This window comes from Python bivittatus, unplaced genomic scaffold (assembly GCF_059951505.1).
Source record: "Python bivittatus isolate LINGU-HERP-01145 unplaced genomic scaffold, Pbiv_v1 ctg000400_np1212, whole genome shotgun sequence".
NCBI lineage: Eukaryota > Metazoa > Chordata > Lepidosauria > Squamata > Pythonidae > Python > Python bivittatus.
This window is the reverse complement of record NW_028277073.1, coordinates 9,159,498-9,185,459: the sequence shown is the minus strand read 5'-3', so window position 1 is coordinate 9,185,459 and position 25,962 is coordinate 9,159,498. Positions and strand designations below refer to the sequence as shown.

At 38.6% G+C, this 25,962-nt stretch overlaps 1 protein-coding gene and 1 long non-coding RNA gene across 7 annotated transcripts in view; one reads left to right on the top strand and one right to left on the bottom strand.

Moving 5' to 3' along the window:
- Positions 1–25,962, bottom strand: part of PCDH15 (protocadherin related 15) — a 435,688-nt gene that overhangs the window by 311,899 nt on the left and 97,827 nt on the right. For all 6 annotated transcript variants that reach the window (XM_088144402.1, XM_088144401.1, XM_088144400.1 and 3 more), the window contains exon 3: positions 21,805–21,870. In XM_088144402.1, the coding sequence (XP_088000528.1) occupies positions 21,805–21,870 (66 nt within the window). The remainder of the gene's footprint in view (positions 1–21,804; positions 21,871–25,962) is intronic.
- On the top strand, positions 11,938–20,086 carry LOC148215181 (uncharacterized). The gene is made up of 4 exons (XR_015796708.1): positions 11,938–14,954; positions 15,704–15,769; positions 15,941–16,101; positions 19,781–20,086. It is a non-coding gene; the product is annotated as an uncharacterized LOC148215181 (long non-coding RNA).

Genomic DNA, 25,962 nt, shown 5'->3' with positions numbered 1-25,962 from the left:
ATGGAAATTGCACACAGAAATTATAAACCAATAAAATTATAATGGATGCCACCATCAAATTTAAACATGGATTACAGGCCTCAGTAAAGCTCTAAAGCCATGAAAATTAATATAATGATTTCATTATGAGAAACTCAACTAAAATTTTACGGCATATTAATACATTGCCTTTTTGACTCTGTTATGGGTTTTTATTTACACATTGAGATATTAATGAACTGAACTTCAATTCAAAAAACTGATTTGCCTTTGAATTATGCTCATTAGTGTGCAAGTTGCCTTCTGGGAATTAACTGAATGGCATATCAGTGCTGCCCATAACTTTGGTTTTTAAACACTGAATCTCACTTCTAGAAATCTTTTAGCAATTGGGCCTATTTTAACACACCAACGATTTTACATGGCTGCTCTGCAATACTGAGGTATATGGCAGAGAGGATTTAGCACTGAAGATGGTACCTAGCCAGGTAACAAAACATTTTCAAGAAAACAACCAAGCTCACAGAACTCCAGGGACTCCACGGCTGAACCCTGAGCTACACATATTCACTTCTATTGGCAGAGAGGATTTAGCTTATATGTAATTATGGCTATTCTCAAATGCAATAGCTGTGGCAATACCCATGTTGTTGTTCTTCTTCTGTCCTGGACATTATCTTTCTATTGTTATTGTACTCCAAGGTATGCCCAGAAGAGCCAACCAAGAAAGTAGTCCACCAGCATAATCCATCACAAGGCAATTAGGCCAGAACAGGCTGCAGGTGACAGTTCAACCCACAACTAACTATTCAGAATGCCCAAGATATGTTGTTGTTGTTGTTTAGTCATTAAGTCGTGTCCGACTCTTCGTGACCCCATGAACCATATTGCGCCAGGCCTTCCTGTCCTTCACTGCCTCCCTGAGTTTGCTCAGTTTCATGCTCATTGCTTCAGTGATGCTATCTAACCATCTCATCCTCTGCCGTCCTCTTCTCCTTTTGCCTTCAATCTTTCCCAGCATCAGGGTCTTCTCCAAAGAGACCTCTCTTCGCATTAGGTGACCAAAATATCTGAGCTTGAGCTTCATTATCGATCCTTCCAATGAGCAATCAGGGTTGATTTCCTTTAAGATTGACTGGTTTGACCTCCTAGCAGTTCAGGGGACTCTCAAGAGTCTTCTCCAGCACCACAGTTCAAAGGCATCAATTCTTCGGCGCTCGGCCTTTTTTATGGTCCAGCTCTCACAGCCATACATTACTACTGGAAAAACCATAGCTTTGACTATGCGGATCTTTGTCGGCAAGGTGACGTCTCTGCTTTTTAATATGCTATCTAGGCTTGCCATAGCTTTCCTCCCAAGGAGCAAGCGTCTTTTAATTTCATGGCTGCAGTCTCCATCTGCGGTGATCTTGGAGCCCAAATAAATGAAGTCTGTTACTGCTTCCACTTCTACCCCTTCTATTTGCCAGGAATTGATGGGTCCAGATGCCATGATCTTAGTTTTTTTAATGTTGAGTTTCAAGCCAGCTTTTGCACTCTCCTCTTTCACCCTCATCAAGAGGCTCTTTAGTTCTTCTTCACTTTCTGCCATTAGGGTGGTATCGTCCGCATATCTGAGGTTGTTGATGATTCTCCCTGCAATCTTAATTCCGGCTTGTGATTCTTCCAGCCTGGCATTTCTCATGATGTACTCTGCATATAGGTTAAATAAGCAGGGTGACAGTATACAGCCTTGTGGTACACCTTTCCCTATTTTGAACCAATCGGTTGTTCCATGACCGGTTCTGACTGTTGCTTCTTGGCCCGCATACAGATTTCTCAGGAGACAGGTAAGGTGGTCTGGTACTCCCATCTCTTTAAGAATTTGCCACAGTTTGTTGTGATCGACACAATCAAAGGCTTTTGCATAGTCAATGAAGCAGAAGTAGATATTTTTCTGGAACTCTCGTGCTTTCTCCATGATCCAGCGAATGTTGGCGATTTGATCTCTAGTTCCTCTGCCTCTTCGAAACCCAGCTTGTACATCCGGCAGTTCTCGGTTCATGTATTGCTGAAGCCTAGCTTGTAGGATTTTGAGCATAACCTTGCTAGCATGTGAAATGAGTGCAATTGTGCGATAGTTTGAGCATTCTTTGGAGTTGCCCTTCTTTGGAATTGGAACATAAACTGACCTTTTCCAATCCCGTGGCCACTGTTGCGTTTTCCAAACTTGCTGGCATATTGAGTGCAGCACTTTAACACCATCGTCTTTTAGTATTTTAAATAACTCAGCTGGAATACTGTCATCTCCACTAGCTTTGTTGTTAGCAATGCTTCCTAAGGCCCACTTGACTTCACTCTCTAGGATGTCTGGCTCAAGGTCAGTGATCACACCAGCGTGGACATCAGGGACATTAAGATCTTTCTTGTATAGTTCTTCTGTGTATTCTTGCCACCTCTTCTTAATCTCTTCTGCTTCTGTTAGGTCCCTGCCTTTTTTGTCCTTTATCATGCCCATCTTTGCACTAAACGTTCCTTTCATATCTCCAATTTTCCTGTAGAGATCTCTAGTCTTCCCCATTCTATTGTTTTCCTCAATTTCTTTGCATTGTTCATTTAAGAAGGCCTTCTTATCTCTCCTTGCTATTCTCTGGAAATCTGCATTCAGTTGCTTATATCTTTCCCTTTCACCCTTGCTTTTCGCATTCCTTCTTTCCACAGCTATTTGTAAAGCCTCATCAGACAGCCATTTTGCTTTCTTGCATTTCTTTTTCTTTGGGATGGTTTTAGTTGCTGCCTCCTGTACAATGTTACGGACCTCCATCCATAGACACTCTGTCTACCAAATCTAACCCTCTAAATCTATTCATCACCTTCACTGTGTACTCACAAGGAATATGATCTAAGTCATACCTGAGTGGTCTAGTGGTTTTCCCTACATTCTTCAATTTAAGCTTAAATTTTGCAGTAAGAAGCTCATGATCTGAGCCACAGTCAGCTCCTGGTCTTGTTTTTGCTGTCTGTATAGAGCTTCTCCATCTTTGGCTGCAAAGTATATAATCAATCTGGTTTCGGTATTGACCATCTGGTGATGTCCATGTGTAGAGTCATCTCTTGTGTTGTTAGAAAAGAGTGTTTGCTATGACTAGCTTGTTCTCTTGACAGAACTCTATTAGCCTTTGCCCTGCTTCATTTTGTACTCCAAGGCCAAACTTGCCTGTTATTCCGATTACTCCTTGACTTCCTACTTTAGCATTCCAATCCCCTATAATGAAAAGGACATCTTTTTTTGGTGCTAGTTCTAGAAGGTGTTGTAGGTCTTCATAGAAGCGGTCAACTTCAGCTCTTCAGCATCAGTGGTTGGGGCATAGACTTGGATGACTGTGATACTGAATGGTTTGCCTTGGATACACACTGAGATCATTCTGTCGTTTTTGAGGTTGTACCCCATTACTGCCTTTCCCACTCTTATTGACTATGAGTGCAACTCCATTTCTTCTAAGGGTTTCTTGCCCACAGTAGTAGATATAATGGTCACCCGAATTAAATTCACCCATTCCCGTCCATTTCAGTTCGCTGATTCCCAAGATGTCAATGTTCAATCTTGTCATCTCATGTTTGACCACATCCAGCTTGCCTTGGTTCATAGATCTTACATTCCAGGTACCTATACAATATTGTTCTTTACAGCATCGGACCTTCTTTTTGCTTCCAGATACATCCACAGCTGAACGTCCTTTCGGCTTTGGCCCAGCCGCTTCACTCTTTCTGGAGCTACTTGGAATTGCCCTCCGCTCTTCCCCAGTAGCATATTGGACACCTTCCGACCTGAGGGGCTCATCTTCCAGCGTCATATCTTTTAGCCTTTTAACATTGTCCATGGGGTTTTCTTGGCAAGGATACTGGAGTGGGTTGCCATTTCCTTCTCCAGTGGACCACATTTTGTCAGAACTCTCTGTCATGACCTGTCCGTCTTGGGTGGCCCTGCACGGTATAGCTCATGGCTTCACTGAGTTACGCAAGCCCCTTTGCCACGACAAGGCAGTGATCCATGAAGGGGCAAGATATGTTAGGATACGTGAAATTTCACAAAGATATCAGAAAGCCACCCTGAAACATGCCGTTTCTAATAATTACCAAATTCATATGCCACCTGACTCCCAGCAACTCTGGGTGGTATATAAATTTAATATGACATTAATAATATCACTCCATTCCATTCATTCCCAGCTTCTGAATGTAAAATTACATTTTTGTGCCTCATATTGTTCTCATCCCTGGCTCCCAAAAATTAAAAGTACCATCACAAGGCCTAATTTCACTGACCCCACAGTCTAGATAAAGGAATTAATCATTAGACAAGGAACTCCATTATTTTTAAATATAGTCAAAGCAGACAAAATGTATTTTGTTGAGATTCACTGTGGGAGATAGGGGGTAGGTGATATTAATATAATACTGTATATATTGTGGTAGATAGCAAATGTGTGTTTGTGCCTTCAAGTCAGTGTTGACCCCTGGCAACTGTCTGAACAAGTCCCTGCAGTTTTCTTGGCAAGATTTCAGAAGTGCTTTGCCATAGCCTTCTTCTTCCTAGGGCTGAGAGAGAGTGACTGGCCCAAGGTCACCCAGATGTCTTCATGCTTAAAGGGGACTAGAACTCACGGTCTCCTGGTTTCTAGCCTGATGCCTTAACCACTACACCAAACTGGTTCTTAGACAGGGAATAGATAGTATTAATATAATATACTGACATAGTAACAGAGACATAGGAGTGTGAGAACCAAAGAACCATTTTGTAAAGACCTTTGTCCCACACCTTTCCCTTTGCTCCATAATTTCCTTCTGTAGAGATACCAATGTTTGAACTCTCTTTCAATTGCAACAACTGAAGATTTTTTTTGTCCTTCAGAATAATACTTTATATTGCATCTTTTCTACAGAATATATATAATTTCTCATAAATGATTTAGATTCATGTTTACATCTAGCCTACCAAGTCCAGTGAGCCTACCAACCTTGCCCACCTACCAGCCCATGCCCTCCCTCCTCCGATTCAGTCTATTTTCTATGTCCTTCACTTTCTCTTTGTGTCTCTTCCTCTGCTAAACATCTATACTGAAGAACTATAGTGGTAGAATGTAATGAGAAATAAAAGCCCCAAATATCCTCCACTGAAGTTCTGTCATCTCTCTGTAAGATTAATGGATTGGGTATTGGCACCTTCTGATCAGCCTTCACTGACTGAGCTGGTAGTGTGCCATTTCTCTGCTATAACTTGTTCTTTCAGACACTCCTGAATTACCTGCCCTCAGAGAAGGCTCCCTGTTGAGTCAATGTGCAAAATTTGTCTTCTTTGAAGCAGGAAGAATGCCAACATTACTGAACTGTGAGAAAATTGAGCTTCCCTGGAGCTAGAGAACATAATAACGTGATCTTCTAAGATTCAAATATTTGCATTGGTTGCCATTTGTTTTTGGGGCTCTGTTCAAACAGTAGTCATAAACTTCAAAGCTATAAACAAACATATGCCCTAGGTAACTGATGGACAATGTGTCTTTACAGAAACCTGTCTGGTTAATAAGGTTTGTGTGGCAAGTATTTCTGAAGATAACCCTTGGAAAAGCTGATTCTTCTGAAACACAGGAATGGGCTTTCTGTATTACTTCTAAATTGTGGAATGGTCTTCCTTGGGATGAAGATTAGTATATTTATTTCACTACATAAAAAGCAGAAGTTCTAAAGAAGCCCTAAAATTCAGTATGAAGATGTGCGCAAAAAATTGTTCTTGTTGTCATCAATAAACCCTTTAAAAGTCCCAGCACTTTTAATCAAACTTATAAACAGATGATGAGTGAAATAACAGCTTCATCTAATAAAAATGAGCAGTGTTGATTAATAATCATGCAACTCTGTTTTGGACTACATACAGGTATCAGTCTTGTTTTAATGGCAATCTAACGTGCAATCCATTGCGATATCCACACAAGCTGTGAAGAGACCAGGTAAAAATGTGACCAAATTGTCTCTGTCCATGGACTATCCCTATCCAGCTGACAGTTTAGCAGAAAATGATAAAAGGTATTTCAAGTCATAAGCCATTCAAGTAAATACTTCATACTGTGGACCCAATCTGACTTTTTTGTTGGAAAATTACTATGGGTAATTCCAGTTTAGTATGTATCTAGCACTGCTACCAATCCCTATATCTAGATCAGAGCAAGCACATATGCCACTCTTTTCGGCTAGCAAAAATACAGCTCGACGTTTATTAAACATCAGCAAAGATAGAAAAGGAGTTAACTTTCAAAATGGGTCAAAAGGTAGGCAAAATCAGGGAGAGAGAAATGTGAACCACAGGCCAGAGATATCTACATATCTATCAAAAAGATACAGAAGTTTCTAAAAGAGAGGTTTAATACTGATAAAAGTTACCAGGGATGGAACAACATGTAACAGAGTTTAAAATTGAATTATGTACAAATGATGAACATGTAATTGCTAAAATGTATAAACTTTTATTGAGATTTGAAATGGAAGATGAACAATTGAAAGAGTGTATGATAAAATGTATGATAAAATAAAATAAAATAAAATTCTACATTTCCAGTTAGCTAGAATGATTATCACATCACTGTATAAGAAGTCAACACACACTTCTTTTTCCGCTGAAGAAATACATTCAAAAGAAAGCCTAAATTTTCAAAATGTGCTTGTCTTTCTTGACAATCTTCCTGTTTTTGAGACTAGCTTGGAGAGAATTGGCAAAATCCACAATGCACATAAAAAAAAGGCAGGGCTTTGATTGCATGTGGTGGCCACTGTCTTGATTTTTTTTTCTTTTTGACCCCCTGCAGATACCCCTAGTGACCATCCATTTCCATTTTAAAATAAGAGATGCACCACTCTCTATTCCATTAGAATAGAATAAATATAATATTTAGTGGAGGCACAAAAGTATAAATTCCCTTCTCTCCCTTGGAACGAGTCTTTAAATGCCATTTAGCAGACAGATCCAAATCCACACAATTGTAAAATGAACATTTTTATTACACACACACACACACACACACCCTAAAGGAGCACACTTGTCTTGCTGAGTTGAAACAAAACACAAGGCATAATTAAAACAGTTCAGACCTTTCTTGAAGATAAGAAGCTTTGAGGAATAATACAAAGCTAATGCTAGGGGGGCAGTTTATACAGAGTGCAAGTGAAATAGCAATAATATGAATAATATAAACAACAACAAAGAATATTTCTCAAACACACTCTTTTTTCTGGCCTGCAATTTAAAATCTGTCCTAGCAATAATCCTCAGCCTTGTACCCTTACCCATACTGGCAGAACTAATTTAGGTGAAGGCAATCAGATTAAATAGACTAAATTTGATGTGTGAATTGGAAATACTAGTTAAAGTAGGTCGTGTCATAGCAACTACTGTAGCTATGGGCTAGTGACTTGACAAAATATTCTCATTTAATGTCTGAATTTTTATGAAAACAACCAGGTTGCTGTTTGTTTTTTTTTCTTACTGTAAAATAAATTAAATACTGTAAATATTTTGTAAAAAATATTTTAAATGTGTCTAGTAGAGAGCTACTTCTCTGAGAAATTCTCAGAATACTTCTCTAGTAGAGAAATCTGCTACCTCTTAAAATGTAATTAAAGTAAAATTAAAAATAGAAAGGTATGCAAAATAATTGCCTTTCTTTGGAATCTGTTCTTTCAGATTTTTCCTTTTATTTAGAACGGCAGAATCATCACAACACAAATGATATCTTTTAGTATACATTTTATGCCTGATGGAAATAAAAGACTCCACTTTTCATTCATATACAATGCACACCCAAATTTCAGGAAATAGCTATGCAGTTGTGCTTGTTATCTGTTATCAAAAAGTATTACAGATAAACTACAGACGCATACAGCAAAGCCAGGGTGACTCTAAACCAGTGCTTATATGTCTACAATGCAGGGAAGGAGCAAGAGCAGTTAGATCTAGTGGTTAAGCTGCTGCATTAGGAATTGGGAGACCTGAATTCTAGTCCTTCTTTAGGCACAGGTGCCAGCTGGGTGACTACCTGCCCGAAGAAGATACTGGCAAACCACTTCCAAAAATGTGGCGAATAAAACTGCATGGACTTGTCAGGGGCCAAGGTTGATTCAAAAGCAAACTGTGTTTTGCTTAATGGGGATAAGAAGGAGATTTCTGAAGAAAACAAGGGAAAGGGCAAATATTCATCCTAGCCTTCCCTAAACTTGCACTCCTTGGAAGTATTGGAACTCCCAGAGTTGTTCAAGCATCACGGTGGTCACCATGTCTCTAGAATACTAGGAGTACAGTTCCTGGAAGAAGGCTGTTTGAGAAGTCCACTATATTCATATTCTACAAATTCACATCTGTATTAAGGTTTGGCTATATCCAGATGTCAGCATTGCTTTTCAGTAAGTTATTGTGTGAACTCTCCACCCCCCTCTGTCTTTTGCTCTGTAGAGCTGCAACATAGCATTTATACAGTTTCATGTTATGTATTTTATAGTAAATAAATAGCATTTCTTTACAATCCAAACTGATGACTACTGACTGAGGTTCTTATATGTAGGTTGAGGTATACTGAGCTACCTTAAGGCAGAAAGACTTCAGGCCCATTAAAACATTACTATACTGCAGCAAACAATTTTAACCAAACTACTAAAAATAATATCCAAGTAAATCATAATTAATCTAAATTTAATGTAGGCAGAGCCAAAAAGGGAGATGACAGAAAATTGTACATTCAATGACAAACTCTACATTCATTGTATGTATCTGTATCTGTATCTGTCTCAACAGATTTCATTGTGAGATGCAAGGTTATTAAGATGGTGAAAGTCTTGTGGTTTGGAGATGGGATCTAAGGTTTTAAGGCAACCTTTCACAATCTGAGACCTGCCAATTCTATTAGTATTCTAACACGTTTGATGGCTCCAAGTTTGGAAATCCACAGAAATATTGGGTTTCAAGTTAGTTGGAAACAAGCATTCAATCCTGATTAAAATGCAAGAGAAATTAAATAGTGGAAGAGCAAAAGAGTTCACTGCACAGCCTACTGGCCACTTCAAGATGTCATGTTTGCTAAATCATAATTCAGTATGATAAGATCAGCTGCAGTTTAGCCTTGGAATTGCCTGCTTCCTACTTTTTGTAGTTTAGAAGTTTTTGATTCTGATATCAATTAGCCACTATTTACTATATCATCCTTGCTATAGTTCTAATTATGTTCTGTTTTGGCAGGATAAATTGATTCAAATCCAAGTTGAGGATACTCCTGATTTTTCAGCTTTCAACAACAAGGCTCAAAACATCTGAGCATATCCTTTTGTTTATTTGGTGTGGTAAAGAAGAGGATGAAAATCTGAGAGCTGCTGTACCTTGTATTATGCTTTAGCACAACATTCAATTTAAGAGCTTTGGGTTCAAAGCTTCATAAGCATCTGGGGAAAGAAATAAGTTGACCTAAAGACCATGCAGAGGCTATAGCTGGTCCAGAATGCAGTGACTCAAATAGTTATGGATGCCTCATAGTTCATCCATGTAACATTTCTACTGCAAGAGCTGCACTGACTACTAGTTGGCTTTTGGGTATAATTCAATGTTGGTTGTCATCTTTACATGGCTTGGGATCTGGATAACCTTAGAAGATTACCTGCTCTAGGAAAATTTGCCCATCTAGTAAGATCTGGCAGAGTAAGATCTGGTAACAAACTGCCCAGAGTTTCTCCTGAACAGGCTCCTCCTTGATATCTCAGACTCATGATCAGGTTGGGTTTCTTTTTCATGCCTTCTCCTTTCCCAGGATTTAATTGTCTTATATCTTGCTTTAACTGCTCCTGCATACCTTCTTCAGTGTTGTTGATCCTTACCTCTACAGGGCCTTCTCTGTTGCTGCTCCCATTCTCTGGAATAGCAAGCCCCTGAGATTGGAACACCCCTGGCTGTTCTATGCTTTTGGAAGGCTATTAAAGCCTGACTCTTTCAAGGGACTTTGGAGGGATGGCTTGAGTTTTATTTGAAAAGAGGTTATATGTTGCCTGCTACTGTAGACAGTAAGGAAGTAGGCAAAAGGGGATGAAAAACATTTTTTACTCCAGAATGAGATAACATCTGGAAATGGCTCAGGCAGACACTCCCTTAATTCACTGAAGTACAGGGAGGAGGAGGAGGTCCAGCACAATCAGACTTTCAAGATTCTTATAGCCGATCTCAATAAAGGTAGTTTTAGCCTTCCTATAGATTTGATTTCTGGTCTACCTAATGAGGTTGGCAGCTATTGATTGCATTCTGTTATACTGTGTTGTTTATTAATGTATTGTACTGTATTGTATTTTTCTTTTTTAAAGTTTTTTTTTTATTGAGTAAGCCACTCAAAAGTTGCCTTCCGTTGGAGCAGCATACAAACCTCAACATACATACATACATACATACATACATACATACATACATACATACAAAATAAGAGCCCTTGAAATGAGAATCCCATTTGATGCATTAGGATAAGAGTGAGAAATGGAAAAGAAACAATCAATGATTAACCAGTGCAAACAGATAATGCCTGTAAGTGTTCTTAAGCATTGAATATTAATAAATTCCAATGTATGAGGGAATATATCAAGGGGGAAAAAAAGTGTCAGTAATTACAAAAGGGGGAATTGTTTAAGGAACTGTTAAATAAAAGCGATACAAATTAAAGTGAACTGCTGAATTAGTATAACAAACAGAGGTTCTCATTTTAAAAGAAACAATATTAGAAAGAACAGTCACATGTTAATTGGTAATTGGCAGTCATTTGCCTACTTTCTATTCAAATTGTAGACTAAGGGCAGCTGTGCAAGTTAGTTCCTACTGAAATCAAAGAGTTGTTCTTCTCAGCTAACAGACAGTTCACTTCTTCATATTTAAAAGAACTCAAGAAAGCTTGCCAGAACCTAGAATTTTACATTAGCTATAACTAAATGACTAGCAGGTGGCTTTGTGCACAGAGAAGCAAGGACAAATATTAACCAATAATTTATTTAGATTGTCTATTCTTTATTGCAGATTCCAGGAAAAGTAGACTATTCCATAAACACCAGATTAATGTTTCATAATGCAAACAGCAACAAAAAACTACATCCCAAATTCTTATAGCAATTTCTGTTATAATAAATAGATTTGCAGGCACATATGTGATGCAAAATTACATCTTTTTATTTGGCATAAGGTTGGGGAATTTATACATATATTCATAGCTATCTCCTGCTGTGATAAATTACTAAAAAATATTCATATCTTTATCCTGATAAAATAAGTATTGCTTAACCCCACATCAAGGTTTCTCATTTCTCAAAATGTTCTCTTTTTTTAATTAAAACTCCTAAAATATGTCTTTGCTGTTGCTATAGAACAATTCAGAAGTTGGTCTCTGAACTAAAGTTGGGACCGAAGGGATTTCTTGAGGTTGTGTCCTTCCCTGCTAACTTATCCAGCTGAAAAAACAAAACTATGAAAATGATACTCCATTATTACAAATGCAGGCACTGATTTTGTATCTTAGATTATCAGATCCACATGTATTTCATTGATTGGTTGTAAAGGCAACTTAGGATAAAAACTGAAATGAATCTAGTGCGAGTTCCGTTCACATGAAATGGTAGTTAAAATGAATTGTTTAACTCATATATTTGTATGTGTTACTAATATAGAAATATCTAATATGGAAATCTGATGCCTTAATAAAGCAACTAGAATAAAAACATGTTTATTTTAAAAAGAATATTTATTTAATTATAATGGAGAACCACTTAAATCATTATTTTTCTGAGTATGGAATTGGCTTTAAATAAGAAGCATACTGAAAAGCATTCTATTTCAATATATACTATTCTGGCACTTGAATCAATTAGAACACAACCTTGACTGCAAATGGTAGCCCTTTCTACTTTATAATTGAGTATATATATATATATATATATAGAGAGAGAGAGAGAGAGAGAGAGAGAGAGAGAGAGACAACACAAGTGCTTAGGATTGAATTGTTGGGTCTTGGGGTTCTCTTGGCATGGTTTTCTTCCCACAGATGCTTCATTAACAAACAAGGTAACATCATCAGTGATCTAACCTGGAGAAGTGAGGTTTGTTGGCTGTTTATAAATAGTATCTTTTCCTACTAGCCTTGTGTGGGTTTAGGCAGGATGTGTTGATTTGCAGTACAGTTCCTTCTTTGATTGGCATTTTTCTAGTGCTTATTGTGGTGATTAGGTGCTGGTTCCTGCTTATCTGGGTATTGGTTAATAGGTGTGTGACAAGGTTGTCTGCCCCCTTCTTTGACTACTTTGGCTGGTTCTGAATGGTTTATAAATGGAGTTTATTTCTATATGGCTGCTGATTGCTAATTTGTCAAGCTTCCTGAATTCCTAGTCCTAAAATATCTTCAGCTCTTAGACCTAAAATGTCTACAGATTCTAAATTAAATCTCTGGTTGGACTTGTGTGTGTGCTATGAAATTAATGATTTTTCTGCCTGCCTTAGAATGCAGAAAACACCATGAGCCAATCAGATCTTTTCCTTCAGCTGATCAAGATCAAAATCATTCAGGGTACGCCCCTCATCAGGCTACAAGAAAAAAAATAATAAATCCCCATTCCACAGAAAAATAAAAGAAATCACTACCCCACCCATATCTGTGTTTCCAGAAAATAATGTGTGTATTTATAGAGCTGTTAACAAAAAAATCTGAACAGTTGTCCTATGGGACTAGCCGTGAGACCCCCCCCAAGCCACCATTCTTCCATTGTATTTAAAGCCCCACTGCTGGCTATGATAATAAAAATATAGGACACCAGTAATTTTCATATACTGGCTATTCCTGTATTAGCTACTTACTAATAGTTGTAACCATGTTGCTGTAATGGCTAGAATGGAGGATATATTTTCTAAAATGAGTTTTTTTTTCAAACTGAATTCCTATAGGAGTATAGAAAAAAAACTCTTGAAGAAGGAACTCAGTTGCCCTTACATAAACACCAACTTAGCCCTGAAAGAGAGACGGTGAGAAAGAAACTCAAGCTATCCCCTCCTTGGAAAAAGAAAGGGGAGAGAGAATCTCTATCAGCCTTTCAAAATTATGTCATTATGCCCTTTAACAATAAAGTAGATTTTTGTGCCATCTGTTTCCTGATCTGGCCTACCTCAAAGGCTGACATCAGTCTGGAAAGCCTCACTATTCTCTATTCAGAGAGGCACAGAGCCTTGCCTTGATTATGGAAATGGAATCAGATCCTTGGGTCATCTCAGTGTCTGCAGAACTTGATTAAGCACTGTTAAAACATCAACAGCAAGTAGATACCCAAATAACAAACCTTCACAATGCTATCACACAACTAAATCAGCATTTGGGATAAGGTTTGCATTAGCTGAGTGATATTTTTGAGTTCTTAGGGGATTTTGCTAGAGAAGTTTGGATGAGCCCAGATTAATTTCTGACTTTCATGGCTCAGCGTCAATTGTTTAGGATTGGTCAGCCAGCAGAATTTCCTAGATTGCTCCAAAGTGACTTTTGTTCTGAGTCTGCTGAAAGAAGGGGCAATCAAATACTCTGTGTCCCTCACAGAGGGCAAAGTTCCCTTACTTGATAATTACTAGAAGTTCATTGGGAGCAAGAACAATTTCTTTTCCATCTCAAAGATGGCAACAGCATTATTTGCAAGCTTCCCACTTTCTTCCCCTCTGACTCAGCTCTTAGAATTCCTTCCCTGCCTGAAAGCTAGAGAGTTTGCTGATGCTTTTGTGTAGCAGGAAGTAACTGCATTGGCTCCTAATTAGGTGTGATGATATCATCAACTTGTAGCCATGAGTTCAGATTCCAGCTAAGAGACAATATCTCCTGTCTACTCAAGAGTTAGCCATTTTAACATAATTTGTGGATGTTCAGTTTGAAGAAAAGATTTATTTACCTTTCTACATCCCCAGCATTTGCACCTACATTTTTTATATCTAAGAATGATAATTCTTGAGGACTGTTCGTAACCATAGGCTTCTGAATTCTAGGACCATTAGCAATTACTACCCACTGCCTCTATTTCAAAACTACTTAACCACCTTCAGAAGGCACATATTTTCACAAAGTCAGACTTGAAAAGCACTTACAATTTGATCAGATTGAAGGAGGGCCATGAATGCTTAGCTGCCTTTGATACAAGATATGGCAAATTTGAATAAAAGTAATGTTCTATAGATTGGCTAATTGTCCTGTGACTTTCTCCAGATTCATGAATGAAATATTTTCTGATATTTTGGACAAATATGTAGTTGTATATTAGATGATACCCTGTCCCTCACCCCACCCCACTCCCGGGGACCCAACTTTCCATAAGACTCATGTTTAAAGTGTCTCTGAGTGACTACAAACACAATCCTTTTGCTAAGTTGGAGAAATGTGCATCTGATCTTCCTTAGTTGGATATTAACAGAAAAAATACAAATGGATCCTGCAGTCTGTACTCTCACGGCAAATGCCTAAAAATGTGAAAGGTGTCCAGCATTTTTATAGAAAAAGTTCATCCTTAATTTTGCAAAACATACACCACTACTTTCTCAACTTTTAATGAAAGGGTATAAATTCAAATGGTATACCCAAGAGCAATCAGTGTTTCAGGAACTGAAAATTATTTTCTCTTCCTAGCTGCTACTTAAATATCCAGACCCCTCACATTCCTTTGTGGAACAATCAGATGCCTCAAATTCAGGATGAAGCACAATTCTACCCCAGGCATCAAAAGAAGAGGGGAAGATTTGTTGTGTGTATTCTATTCCAGATTGCTTCTTAAAGGAACAATGAGATTTTCAATAAAGAGTTATCTGTGATAAAAACAGCATTCCAGCAATAGAGGTATTTTCTAGAAAGAACAATCCATCTAGTACAGCTATGGACAGATCACAAGAAAAAGACACTACCTCTCACACCTTGTCAGATCAGGTAAGCACAAATTTTCTTTCAGTTTAATATTTACATCATTTATATTCTTGGCTCACAGAACAAATTTGCAAGATTACTGTAGTATGATCTTCCATGCTCATCCCCCCTCCTAGCGCAATCCTAAAGCCTAGCAACTTTGTCCTTCCTCAGGGAATAGACCCTACAGAGAGACTGGGGGGAGGGAGATAGACCACCCTTGCATTTTGCCCTCTGGCAACTCCTGTTCTTCACCCCTTGACCTTTCTCCAGGAGAGGCAGGCTGCCCAGCTTCTCTTAAAAGAACAGATTTGCCAAAGGTTGCATACAAGCATACAGCAGATATTTAGAGGAGAAATGGTGCCAAGATTGTGGTGGGAGAATTGGTGTGGCTTTCCACTAAGTTTTTATCTTCTGCCCACTTGCCCAAAAAACTAGACTCAAAGTTTATTGGCACCTTCCAAGTGACTCAGCAAATTAACCCAGTGGCGACTTCTGGGATAGAAATGGCAAAAAGCAAAGCTGAAGACTGCAGCAGAATGAAGAGCCAGTGAGAAGACTGGCTCTTCGAGAATTCCTCTCTGGACAAGGAGAGGACTTGAGATTGCCCACAAGTGCTCCAGACAGTTGGTCCTCATGAGAAGAGTACAGGGCAGTGGCGTCCAGAGGGTTTAGAGCTCAGGGAGATGAGGGAATAACCGTCTTGCTCAAACCATGGTCAGCACTTTTGAAAGGACACTAAGTTTGCATACTTCCTTTTCTAATCACTTTAGGAAATTGCTTGTTAACTGCCTTTCAACTATTAGGAACCTTTGGATCGACACGTTTTACAGCACTGGGTGAGTTTCCTTCTTAGCGAAATAAGTTTTAAATACAAGTCTAATGCGGGGGGGGGGGGGGGATAAACAGCAAAAGGATCATTAAAACTTTGATTTTAAAAAGTTACAAACGGACTAAGTGAATCCCATGATAAAGAGAACTCTGTACTTCTCATCACAATTATTCTCCAGGACAGGCCACCATGCAACAGGAAGGAGAGGGGACTCTCCAGCACTGTCTGACTCTGCAGCAAAATTTGCCTAATGACTCTGATGAGTGGCCAAGAGAGGGTGGAGAGACTGAATCTGTAGTTGCTCCCATAGCACCTTGCCAGCACTTTCTTTTACAGGAGGTAAGACCGAGTCTGGTGGGGGGAAGTGCCGTAGAGGGGTGTAGAGATAACCTTGAAGAAGGAATTCAACAGCTATTATGTTGAATTAGCTTAGCCTTGAAAGTGAGGAGAGAGTGAGAAAAAGAATAAAAATTGAGAGGGGAAGGACAATTTCTGCCAGGCTTTGAAGAATCTGTTACTATACCCTTTAACAATAGAGTTCCAGTAGTTTTGTTTCCTGATTTGGTCTACCTCAAAGGGCTGAGAGTTCCTTTCAGAGAGTAACTAAAGGAAGGGATGGAGAGATTGATTTTCCCTACTAAGTCACAAGAGTTCCTGGATGGATGGATGGATTTAATAATTTAAAATAACAGGTTCCATAGCCTGAGAAAGTTTGAAACCCCCTGTCCTAAACAATTGCACAAACAAACAGCAGAAAGAAAGCTTTGAAGTTTGTCAGGGAGTGAGGAGGAGAGATAGACCATCCTGGAACAACAAAAAATGGCTCACTTCACAAAAGAAAGAAAATCAATTGCTAGCATGAAGCATCCATAAGACACATTCTCTGGCTCTCTGGCTCTGGTGCTCGTGTTCATGCGCTCTCTCTCTCTCACACACACAAACACACATAGTCCTCTTGAAAAGCAGGAGAAAACAGAAGAACTCTTGTCAATTTCATTCCAGTCTCCTTTTCCTGGGTTACTCTGGAATTTTAAAGAGCCCAGATCAATGCCAACTGCATTTTAAAGTGGAAACAGTAGAGTAGTCTGCATTTGTATGGTCTTATGAATGATGATGGGGGACGTGGTGGCGCAGTGGCTTAATGACGCTGAAAGTTGCTCGCCAGAAATGGTCGACGCTTCAGCGGTTCGAGTCCAGCCTTCGTGTTAGCAGGGTGAGCTCCTGTTTCCCCCCCAATTCCTGTCAACCCAACAGTTCGAAAACTCGAGTAGATAAATGGGTACTCTCACTCCGGTGGGAGGAAAAATGCTGGCGGCGCCTTGCAAAAGGAGTCAGGAGCAGTTGCCGGTAAGCGCGAAACCGCGCTCCCCCGAAAAGGGCGCGAAGCAACGGAAACCCCGCCTCCTGCGCATGCCAGCTGGGCTCTGCTCTAGGAAGGAGGCTCTGGCAAACCACTTCCAAAACACTTGCCTTGAAAACTGCAAGGACTCGTCCAAGCAGTCACTGCAGAGTTGGTAACGACTGAGCGCAGATTAAAAAAAAAAAAAAGGATGATGATGATGATGATGGTGATGATGATGGTGATGATGATGATGATGATGATGATGATGATAATAGTTGTGGTTGCTGGGAAGTTTTCATTCCCCTTTTCCTCCCAAGCCAGAGAACCAGGAAGGGGGATAAGGAAAAAAAAAAATGTCTACAAAGCTTTACAGAGCCTCATCACTGCAAATGGAAGATAGCATGTTTGCAATTTTAATTTAGATGGAGTATAAACCACCTGAATATATTAAAAATATATTATTTTAACCACCCATCTTTATAAATAAACTAATTGTAAACCAAAATGTAATGCTACCTACTTAAAGTTAGTGAACTAGCACCATCATTTCACCTGATCTCACTTAAGAGATCCAGCTTTGTCAGCGCAAAAGCAACACCTTTGTTTTCAGAAAACATCTTACTGCGATTTTCAATTTAAAGCTCAAGTTGTGTGTTAATTAGGTCAGTTATAAATTAAAAATCAAGCAAAGTTTGTCACTTTACAGTAAGCTGATGCTCACTAAATTTGTGCATCTGGAAGGAAATATGGCATTAATCTGCAGATTAAGAGGTAAATCAGTCACATCTTCATTTTATATGGACTCGCCGCCTCTTATCTTTTACTTTGTCACAGGGGATCTCTGAATCTTTATCTTCTCATCCGACCTCTTCAGGATGTATGAGTTTAAACTGTGGTCTTATTAGCAAGGAATAATGCGAATCCTAAGAATGCAGTGCTGTGTGACCACTAAGAAGAGTGTCACTGAGTAGATTAGTGCAGGTCAAAATCTATCGCTTGCTGTCTCTTTGGCTTTCTGTACACTAAGAGTCTCATTATGTTCTTGGCAGAATTCCAGAGCCATATTAAATTTGTTGTCAGTCAGAACTGTAACTCCCATTGCTTTATTCATTTCTTCCAAACAATTAGAGCAACATCAGTTATATTGTAACGGAAGCTAGAGTTATAATTTTTTGGTATGCAGATGAGTGAGTGGGCAGAAGGCATCTGCAAGGAGGGGCAAAGAAAAGCAAGGGGTAAAGGGAGGTGCTTGCACTTGTGACATCATGACATATATTTTGTGATTTTGGTATCATCATGGTTAGGGATGGAAGCCTATAGTGGACAAGGCGGCTGACTGATCTACTGGTTATTGATTTCCTAATCAAATTGGTGTCTTCCTTTCAACTAAAAGGTCACAATTTTTCTAGAGATAAATCTATTACCTTCCCATCCCTCTCAAGTTTCTGACAGCATCTACTTCAAAGTTGGAATAGCTGGAAAGTTTGTTATCGCAAGAGAATTTCATTCTACTTTTCCTTACATTTTAAAACAAGCAAGAAAATTTGCTGCTTAATGCCTAAAACGTTTATGTCAGGAAGCTTGTAAAAGGAAGTCTAATTTTATGATGTTTTCTTTCTCTTTGTTTGATTGCCTAGTATACAGTGAAGCAGAAATATTACTCCAAATATTTTCTGCCCAGAAATATCACAGTCTCGAAATATCTCTCATTCAAAAAGACATCTTCCTATTGTACACCTGCATAAAAAACATTTGTATTCAGAACTCTTTGTATTCTTATTATTAATTACAAAAATACCTGACATTTTAATTGACCGATTTATGAATAATGGATTTCTGTATATAATCATCAACCCAGAGTACGGAACATAAATGCTTTCTAATGCAAAGTATGAAATACCTTGTAAGAGTTTAGAAATGCTTTAAATAGTTCTTATTTTCTTTCATTATTTTAAAGTTGCATTTGAAACCTACTCCAATGTTGTTATTGTTTAGCTCTAAATTTAAAAGTGGTTAAATCAACAGATGGTTTAAAACTGTAAGAACCATATGGACTATTTACAGCAATGTTTCTTTTTTACTGAAATATCAAGAATCTTTCTCTGTGACATATGTCACCTCCCTGTAATTTAGGAAGAATACCATTTGAAATAATTAAATATCTGTACATGTTATGTTCAGTTACCACTCCCTTTATTACCAGAATATCCTGGCTGGATTGAAGCACTGTTGCTGAAGGTAATTTAATTTAAGGTAATTCAAATTGAGGGTAAATGATTCACGGGGGTGGCCTAGAAGAAGAAATCTCTAAAATGATATTGCTCAATATGTGTTCAGAATAGGCCTTATTAATTTAGAACTGAAAAAAAAAAAGTTTTACCACTGGGAACATACAGAACAAGTAAAAGGTAGCTGACCCTGAATTTAAAAGGACTCTCCTGAAATCAAAAGTAGTCAGGAAAAAAAAAAGATTATCTGTCTCCATTACACTATACTTAATAAATCTAAAGTCCCCTCCATATATGACATTTGTGCTTTTCCTGTGATTCCACGACACCATCCTTAGGGAGCCATTTTCCTTTTGCTAATCCTTAAGGAAAGCTCTTACTTATGCTCAGTTGGATTCACTCTTTCTATTTTATTTATCAAATGTGTATGTTGTCTGACTCCCAACAGCTCTGGGTGGTTCACAACTACTAAAACAAGGAGTTACAGGAAAACCAATTACAAACATAAAGCTGACAAGAGCGTGAATGACAAACGAGATGGGAATGAAGCAAGGGATGTTGCTCTCCTTCGCCAAAGGCCTGGATGTAATGGGATGTGAGAATAACCTTGAGGAACAGGAGGAAGAGCTCCAACCAACGCAATGGTCAGATTAAAGAAATCTGAGTCCAGGGCAGAAATGTAATTTGAGAAAGCGTCTCAGACAAGACCCTCCCTAGTTCTCATGAAGATAAAGGGAGGGAGGGGGTCAGCACATTCAGACTTGCAAGATTCTATTACTGTAACCTTATAATAAAAGTAGTATTAGCATCCATGACTTTGGTTTCCTAGTCTGGTCTACCGTGAAGGACTGACACTGGGTGAAGTCCTTCTAAGCAGGGTGGGAGTATCTGGATCTTGAGGGGAACCTCATTCCAGTGGGCAGGCGCTGCTACAGGGAAGGCGCACTTCTGGGGTCCTGATAGATGGCATTGTTTAACTGAAGGAACCTGGAGCGTACCAACCCTGCAAGTTCAAATTGGCCAGGCAGTTACTGTGGGAGACAGGCAGTCCCTATACCATGTAATATCCCCTATAATATGGGCAATGGGAATATTATGCACATACTAAAATTTTCATTAAAAAAATAATGCATTTAGTTTATCAGGTGGAAGATAGTCATGACAAATCTTGTTCATCTTTTACATATCATTATTGAATATGAAAGGTGAAATTGTTTATTTATGATTCCAATATTAATTCTGTAGTACAACCTATTTAAAAATGTGTCTCCAGGGTGGACTATTGATACATTCCTTGTCTTTGCTTAAAAATGCAGCTTCTTTTTTTTTTTTTAAAGCAAGCCACAAATACAATAATTTCTTCTTATCCTGCCTTTTAAGACCAACACTGGACAACTTCACTAAAATTCTGACACAGGAAAAAAGGAACACACAGTATGTGTTAAAAAGCCAGACTGTCAGAAACTTTGACCATAGTTTACACCAAACAGAAGCATCAAAGATTATTGGATCTTGAAATTCCCAGAACAAAATGAGATTGAATTTGCACTTCTTTTATTTGTCTCTTCATAGTTTGCCGAGCAATCTGAACCTGCAGAATAACTTTTTCAAACAGTGGTGTGTTGTCTTACTTCTTGGATGCCTTCCTTAGTGATAATTCTGAAAGTCTCCAAATTATCAACTGTCATAATAGAAATACATGTAATTTCATATCCATTACAAGGGAACTAATTTCAGAGAATTATGGGCCATCCCCCTTCTTATTTCATTGTTTTGTTTGGGAGAATTAACAATTTCGGTTATTTTCCAAGAGATGAATGGGGAATAGTGCTTTTATAAATAATCCTCCTCCTCCTCCTCCTCCTCCTCCTCCTCCTCCTCCTCCTCCTCCAAAAGCATGCATGCATACCCATCCATCCATCCATACACACACACACACACATACACACACACACACACACACACACACTTTCTCTGGCTGATGGCTTCCAGATGACACCTCAGTTCCTTCACCTCTCCTGAAATGTTTTTGTCCAGGTTTAGCATACAGATACTTCAATTAGAATGGCTACATCTCCTGAAATTCAGATTTCAGATGAATAGGGCAGTACCCCACAGGTATCCTATCTGCACAGAATGCCTTGGTTTGAAGTCTGAAAAGCACATGAATAAGACTGAAAGCAAACAACAACATTCCTAAAACCAAGCAATTAGTTGCTGTCCATTTGCTCCTGAACCTCTGTTGTTAGTTCTTTCCTTCACTCCTCAATACTGGCTGAAGAGCAAAACATCAGATTAACACATTAGGCCAATAATTTATCACTGAAAAGCAAGTAAATTACTGAACCAAATAAAACAGAGGTACAGTGCACTTTGCAAACAGAATATAAATCCATTTTCGTGTTGTTAGTAGTATATATGTTATTTATGGTGGCATAAGAAATATTCCTACAACTTATGATACCTACTCACCATTCCGACTTTCTTCATCAATTGGAACTATTGTTGCTGGAGGTCCTGCTCTGGCCAACTTGCAGTCTATAAATATGAAAATAAAAGTTATTATACATGCAGTAAATTTTGGCATATAAAACGAAATTTGTTGGTAGTCATTTTAACTGGTATGATGAGTACAGTTGTAAAACAAATCTATACTAGGCACTATCAACTTCCATAATGTTAACCCAGATTTTACCTAACTCTTAATTATGACCACTTGTGACATAAAGATTTCCTCTAGAAAACCCTTAACCAGGAATACATTTTTTTAATATCCAATGCACATTGCTTTACTAAGATTTATTTCTTAAATTTAATATGTTCAGATCATATCCACAAACACCAGGTCTTTACCATAACACAACACAATAAAAATCATTGTTTACTGTTTAATCATGTCTTGTGCTAAACAAGAGACTTCTGTGGAACAGAAGGCTTTCTAGACAGAGATGATGTGATGGTAATTTAAACCACAATAAAAACAGAAAAAAATGATTAAAGAAATAAATCATAATCAAAGCTTCACAACAGAAACACACATAATTGAAATTTAATTGCAACACAAGTCTCTAATTAGAGTGATTAGAATTTCAACAAAGTTTTAAACAGAGCCACAGTGAAAAACAGACAAGCAATTTTCAGGAAGTTTCACAGTTGGCCTTCTTACCCTCATACTGCCAGTCTGCAAGGAAGTTAAGAGTCATCAGTGGAAGCAAAGCAGGACAACGGAAGAAAATAAGTAAGATTTTGTTATGGTTTATTGACAAAAATTTAAAAACATATATAAAGCAGCAAAAGTAGAAGATTGAGAGAAATGTGTAACAGTACAAACTGATTGTACTAATAGGGAAGATCTTATTACACCTAGTAGTAACTGAATTGCTGTGAACGGGAAAAAGTGCATAAGCGGCCCCTAGCAAGACAGGTTTAAAATAAACCACTGGATACCTTTAAAAAAAAAACTCAGAAGAGAAGAAAACAAACTGTCAACTAACAACCAAAAGAAAAATTAAGTCAACAATGCTTTGAGGAAATGAAATAGAAGCTGTTCATTAAAATATCAAGAGAATTTACCAACATCTTTCAAGGTAATGAAGGCTACAACAAAGGCTACATCATTAGCAGGTGTCTCCAAAGTGATTTAATCATCAGTATTACTTCATGAACTGAGTCTAATAATTGTATATCAATATGCAAAATGAGGTTAATTTTCAGACAGACATTTCAGATTATGGGGAAAAGTTTGTCTTGAAGCTGCTTCATAGCATTTGCAGGCTTTGAAAACAATTTGAAACTATCAGGCTAGGAGAAAGAATTTCTGCTCATGAAGGAAAGTTGCTGATTTTCCTGAGTTGAATGTTTCTGAGGAATATCCCATAATATCCCTGGAGGTACCCAACTCTCAGAACCACTTTTAGACATGCAACAAGAACTCAGTTTCATAACCGAAAAGGCCTTTAATAGTGATTTCATAATGTGTTATAATGTTGTATAAGCCTGTCTTCATTAGTGATTTATTGCCATAGTGATGGCTGGGATGACTGCTATAACACACTAGCTAGGTTTGCACAATAAATTCACTTAGGTGAAAACCGAGTTGTGTCATTTGTGTTTCAGCATGTTGTAGGAATCCAATCCTGCCCATAAATTACTAATGCAGAAATAACCTAAATCTGCTCCCATGTTTAATAATCCAGTTTTATTTCCCCAAGATTCTAAATTATGATTTTGCAAAGGACCTGTACCTTCAAAGTTTCTGTCAGAGATATAGAAACACTGTAAAAATAATAATACCTATACCCAGTTTATATTAAATGTCTGCTTTCATGCTATGATACCTTTATCTCTGATCATATAAAACGTTGATAGATTTGATCATGGGAAATCTCTAGCTCTTAGTCCTTGCTTTAGAGAATGCTAATTCTTTTCCAGCTCCTCCTCAAAATCTATATGAGGCCATTAGATGAGGTCTTCTGTTGGTATGGGGTTAGGTATCATCAGAATGTCAATATACAGTATTTTTCCATCTATAAGAAGCCCCCACGTATAAGACGCCCCCCACTTTTCCAACCCAAAATTAAGAAATCAATATTTTAAAGATAAAGCAGAACACATTTTTATTTAGTAATTAGGTAACATTTACCTGATACACTCGGTGGGAGGAGGTCCGAACTGTCTCTCTGCAGCTCTATTTCCATGCTTTTTTGCATAACTGATTACATTCAAGCACGAGTGAAACTGCCGATAGCTTGTCTCTGCAAACAGCCTTCCTCCAGTTGGTTTGTTCAGCATCTGCTGACATCAGTTACATAAGGCTCGTGATTGGAGGAAGCCTGTTTGCAGAGACAAAGTATGGGCAGTTTTGCAACTGCGCGGTTCCCTCCTTGGCTTACTTCCTTGCACAAGACGCCCTTCAATTTATAGCGTAAGGATTTTAGAAAAAAGTATCATCTTATAGACAGAAAAATATGGTACTTAGTTTTATATCTTAATCCTTAGCCAGCAGAGCGATATCATTGATTTTGTTTTAGCATATGGAAGCTAAGGAGGTATGGATGGGACAAAGCAGGCTCAGACTCAACCCAAACAAGGCTGAGAGGCTGTGGATTTTGGGGCTGCCTGGATCCAGCAATTTTCTATCCTTGGTTTTGAATGGGGTCACCCTATCTCAAATAGTCCTGGTAGGCAACCTGGGGGTGCAACTAGGCTCCTGCTTCAAGAGTTGGTAGCAGCAATGGCTCAGAGGTCCTTTGTACGAATATGTCTTTGTGCCACAATTGTGCCCATTTATGGTTGGGAGACCCTACTCAAGGCCACTCAAACCTTGGTCACTTCTTGTCTGGACTACTGCAACACATTCCACATGAGGCTGCCCTTGAAAACTACTGGTCCAGAATGCAGCAGCATAGCTTAGTTTGCCAATGTAACACTACTATTCTGTGAGCTGCAGTGGCTGATATTGGGCTCTCAGCTGCAATTCAAGGTGCTGGCCTGTCTGTCTGTCTGCCTCCCATCTCACATGGTGACTCTGGGCAGCATACATAATAAAACAGATTACATAAAATCCATTGAAAACCACAATTTAAATTAAAATAAAACCCAGATAAAAAAGAAAAAAGACAAAATGGTGGCAAAACATACAGAGAGTGCATCAGTAACTATCATATAACCATTTAACAAGCTCCACTCCAGGGGATCCTCAAGTTCATTGGCAAAACCATCTTTTAAAGGGTTGGGGCCAGCCTTACCTTGGGGGGAATGATGTTCCACAGGGCAGGGACTATAGCAGAAAAGGCTTTCCTCCCAGGTCCCGCCTGATGAAACTTCCTAGGTGATGGGACCCACAGCATGCCTCTCCTGACAGACCGACAAGACAGGTAGATGTAATTGGGCAGAGGCAGTCCCTCAAATAACCTGGTCCCATACCATGTAGGGCTTTAAAGGTCATAACTAGCACCTTGAATTGGACCCATAAGCAAACTGGTAACCAACGCAGCTGGCGAAGCAGTTTTAGAGCACACATAACTGCCCATTCCACTGCATTTTGCACCAGCTGAAGCTTCTGGATACTCTTCAAGGGCAGCCTCACATATAGCGCATTACAGTAGTCCATCTGGGAGATGACTAGGTCATGAGTGACCGAGAATAGAGCTATAAAGCCCTTCATGGAGTTGGCCTAGTTATTTTTGGGACTACCTGATTTCCTCTGGCTGAAGATCTGAGAGGGCTGCCATGTTGCCATCACTGAAGCACTATTATTTGGTGGGCCCCTGGAGATGTGTCTTCTCTGTCACCATGGCTGCCCTATGGAGTAGCATTCCTCCTAAGATCCAAAAGGTCCCAACTCTGCCTGTCTACTGAAAGGCTCTGAAGACCTGGCTTTTCCCCAGGCACTGTTCTGTGAATGTATGTTGATTGTTTCTCATTGTTTAAATAGCCTCTTGCACCTTCTATTCTATTCTATTCTATTCTATTCTATTCTATTCTATTCTATTCTATTCTATTCTATTCTATTCTATTCTATTCTATTCTATTCTATTCTATTCTATTCTTTGTTGGTGATTTGCTGTTTTTAATTGTGCATGCTACCCTGAATCAAATTCAGCTATATGGGCAGCTATATACACTGAA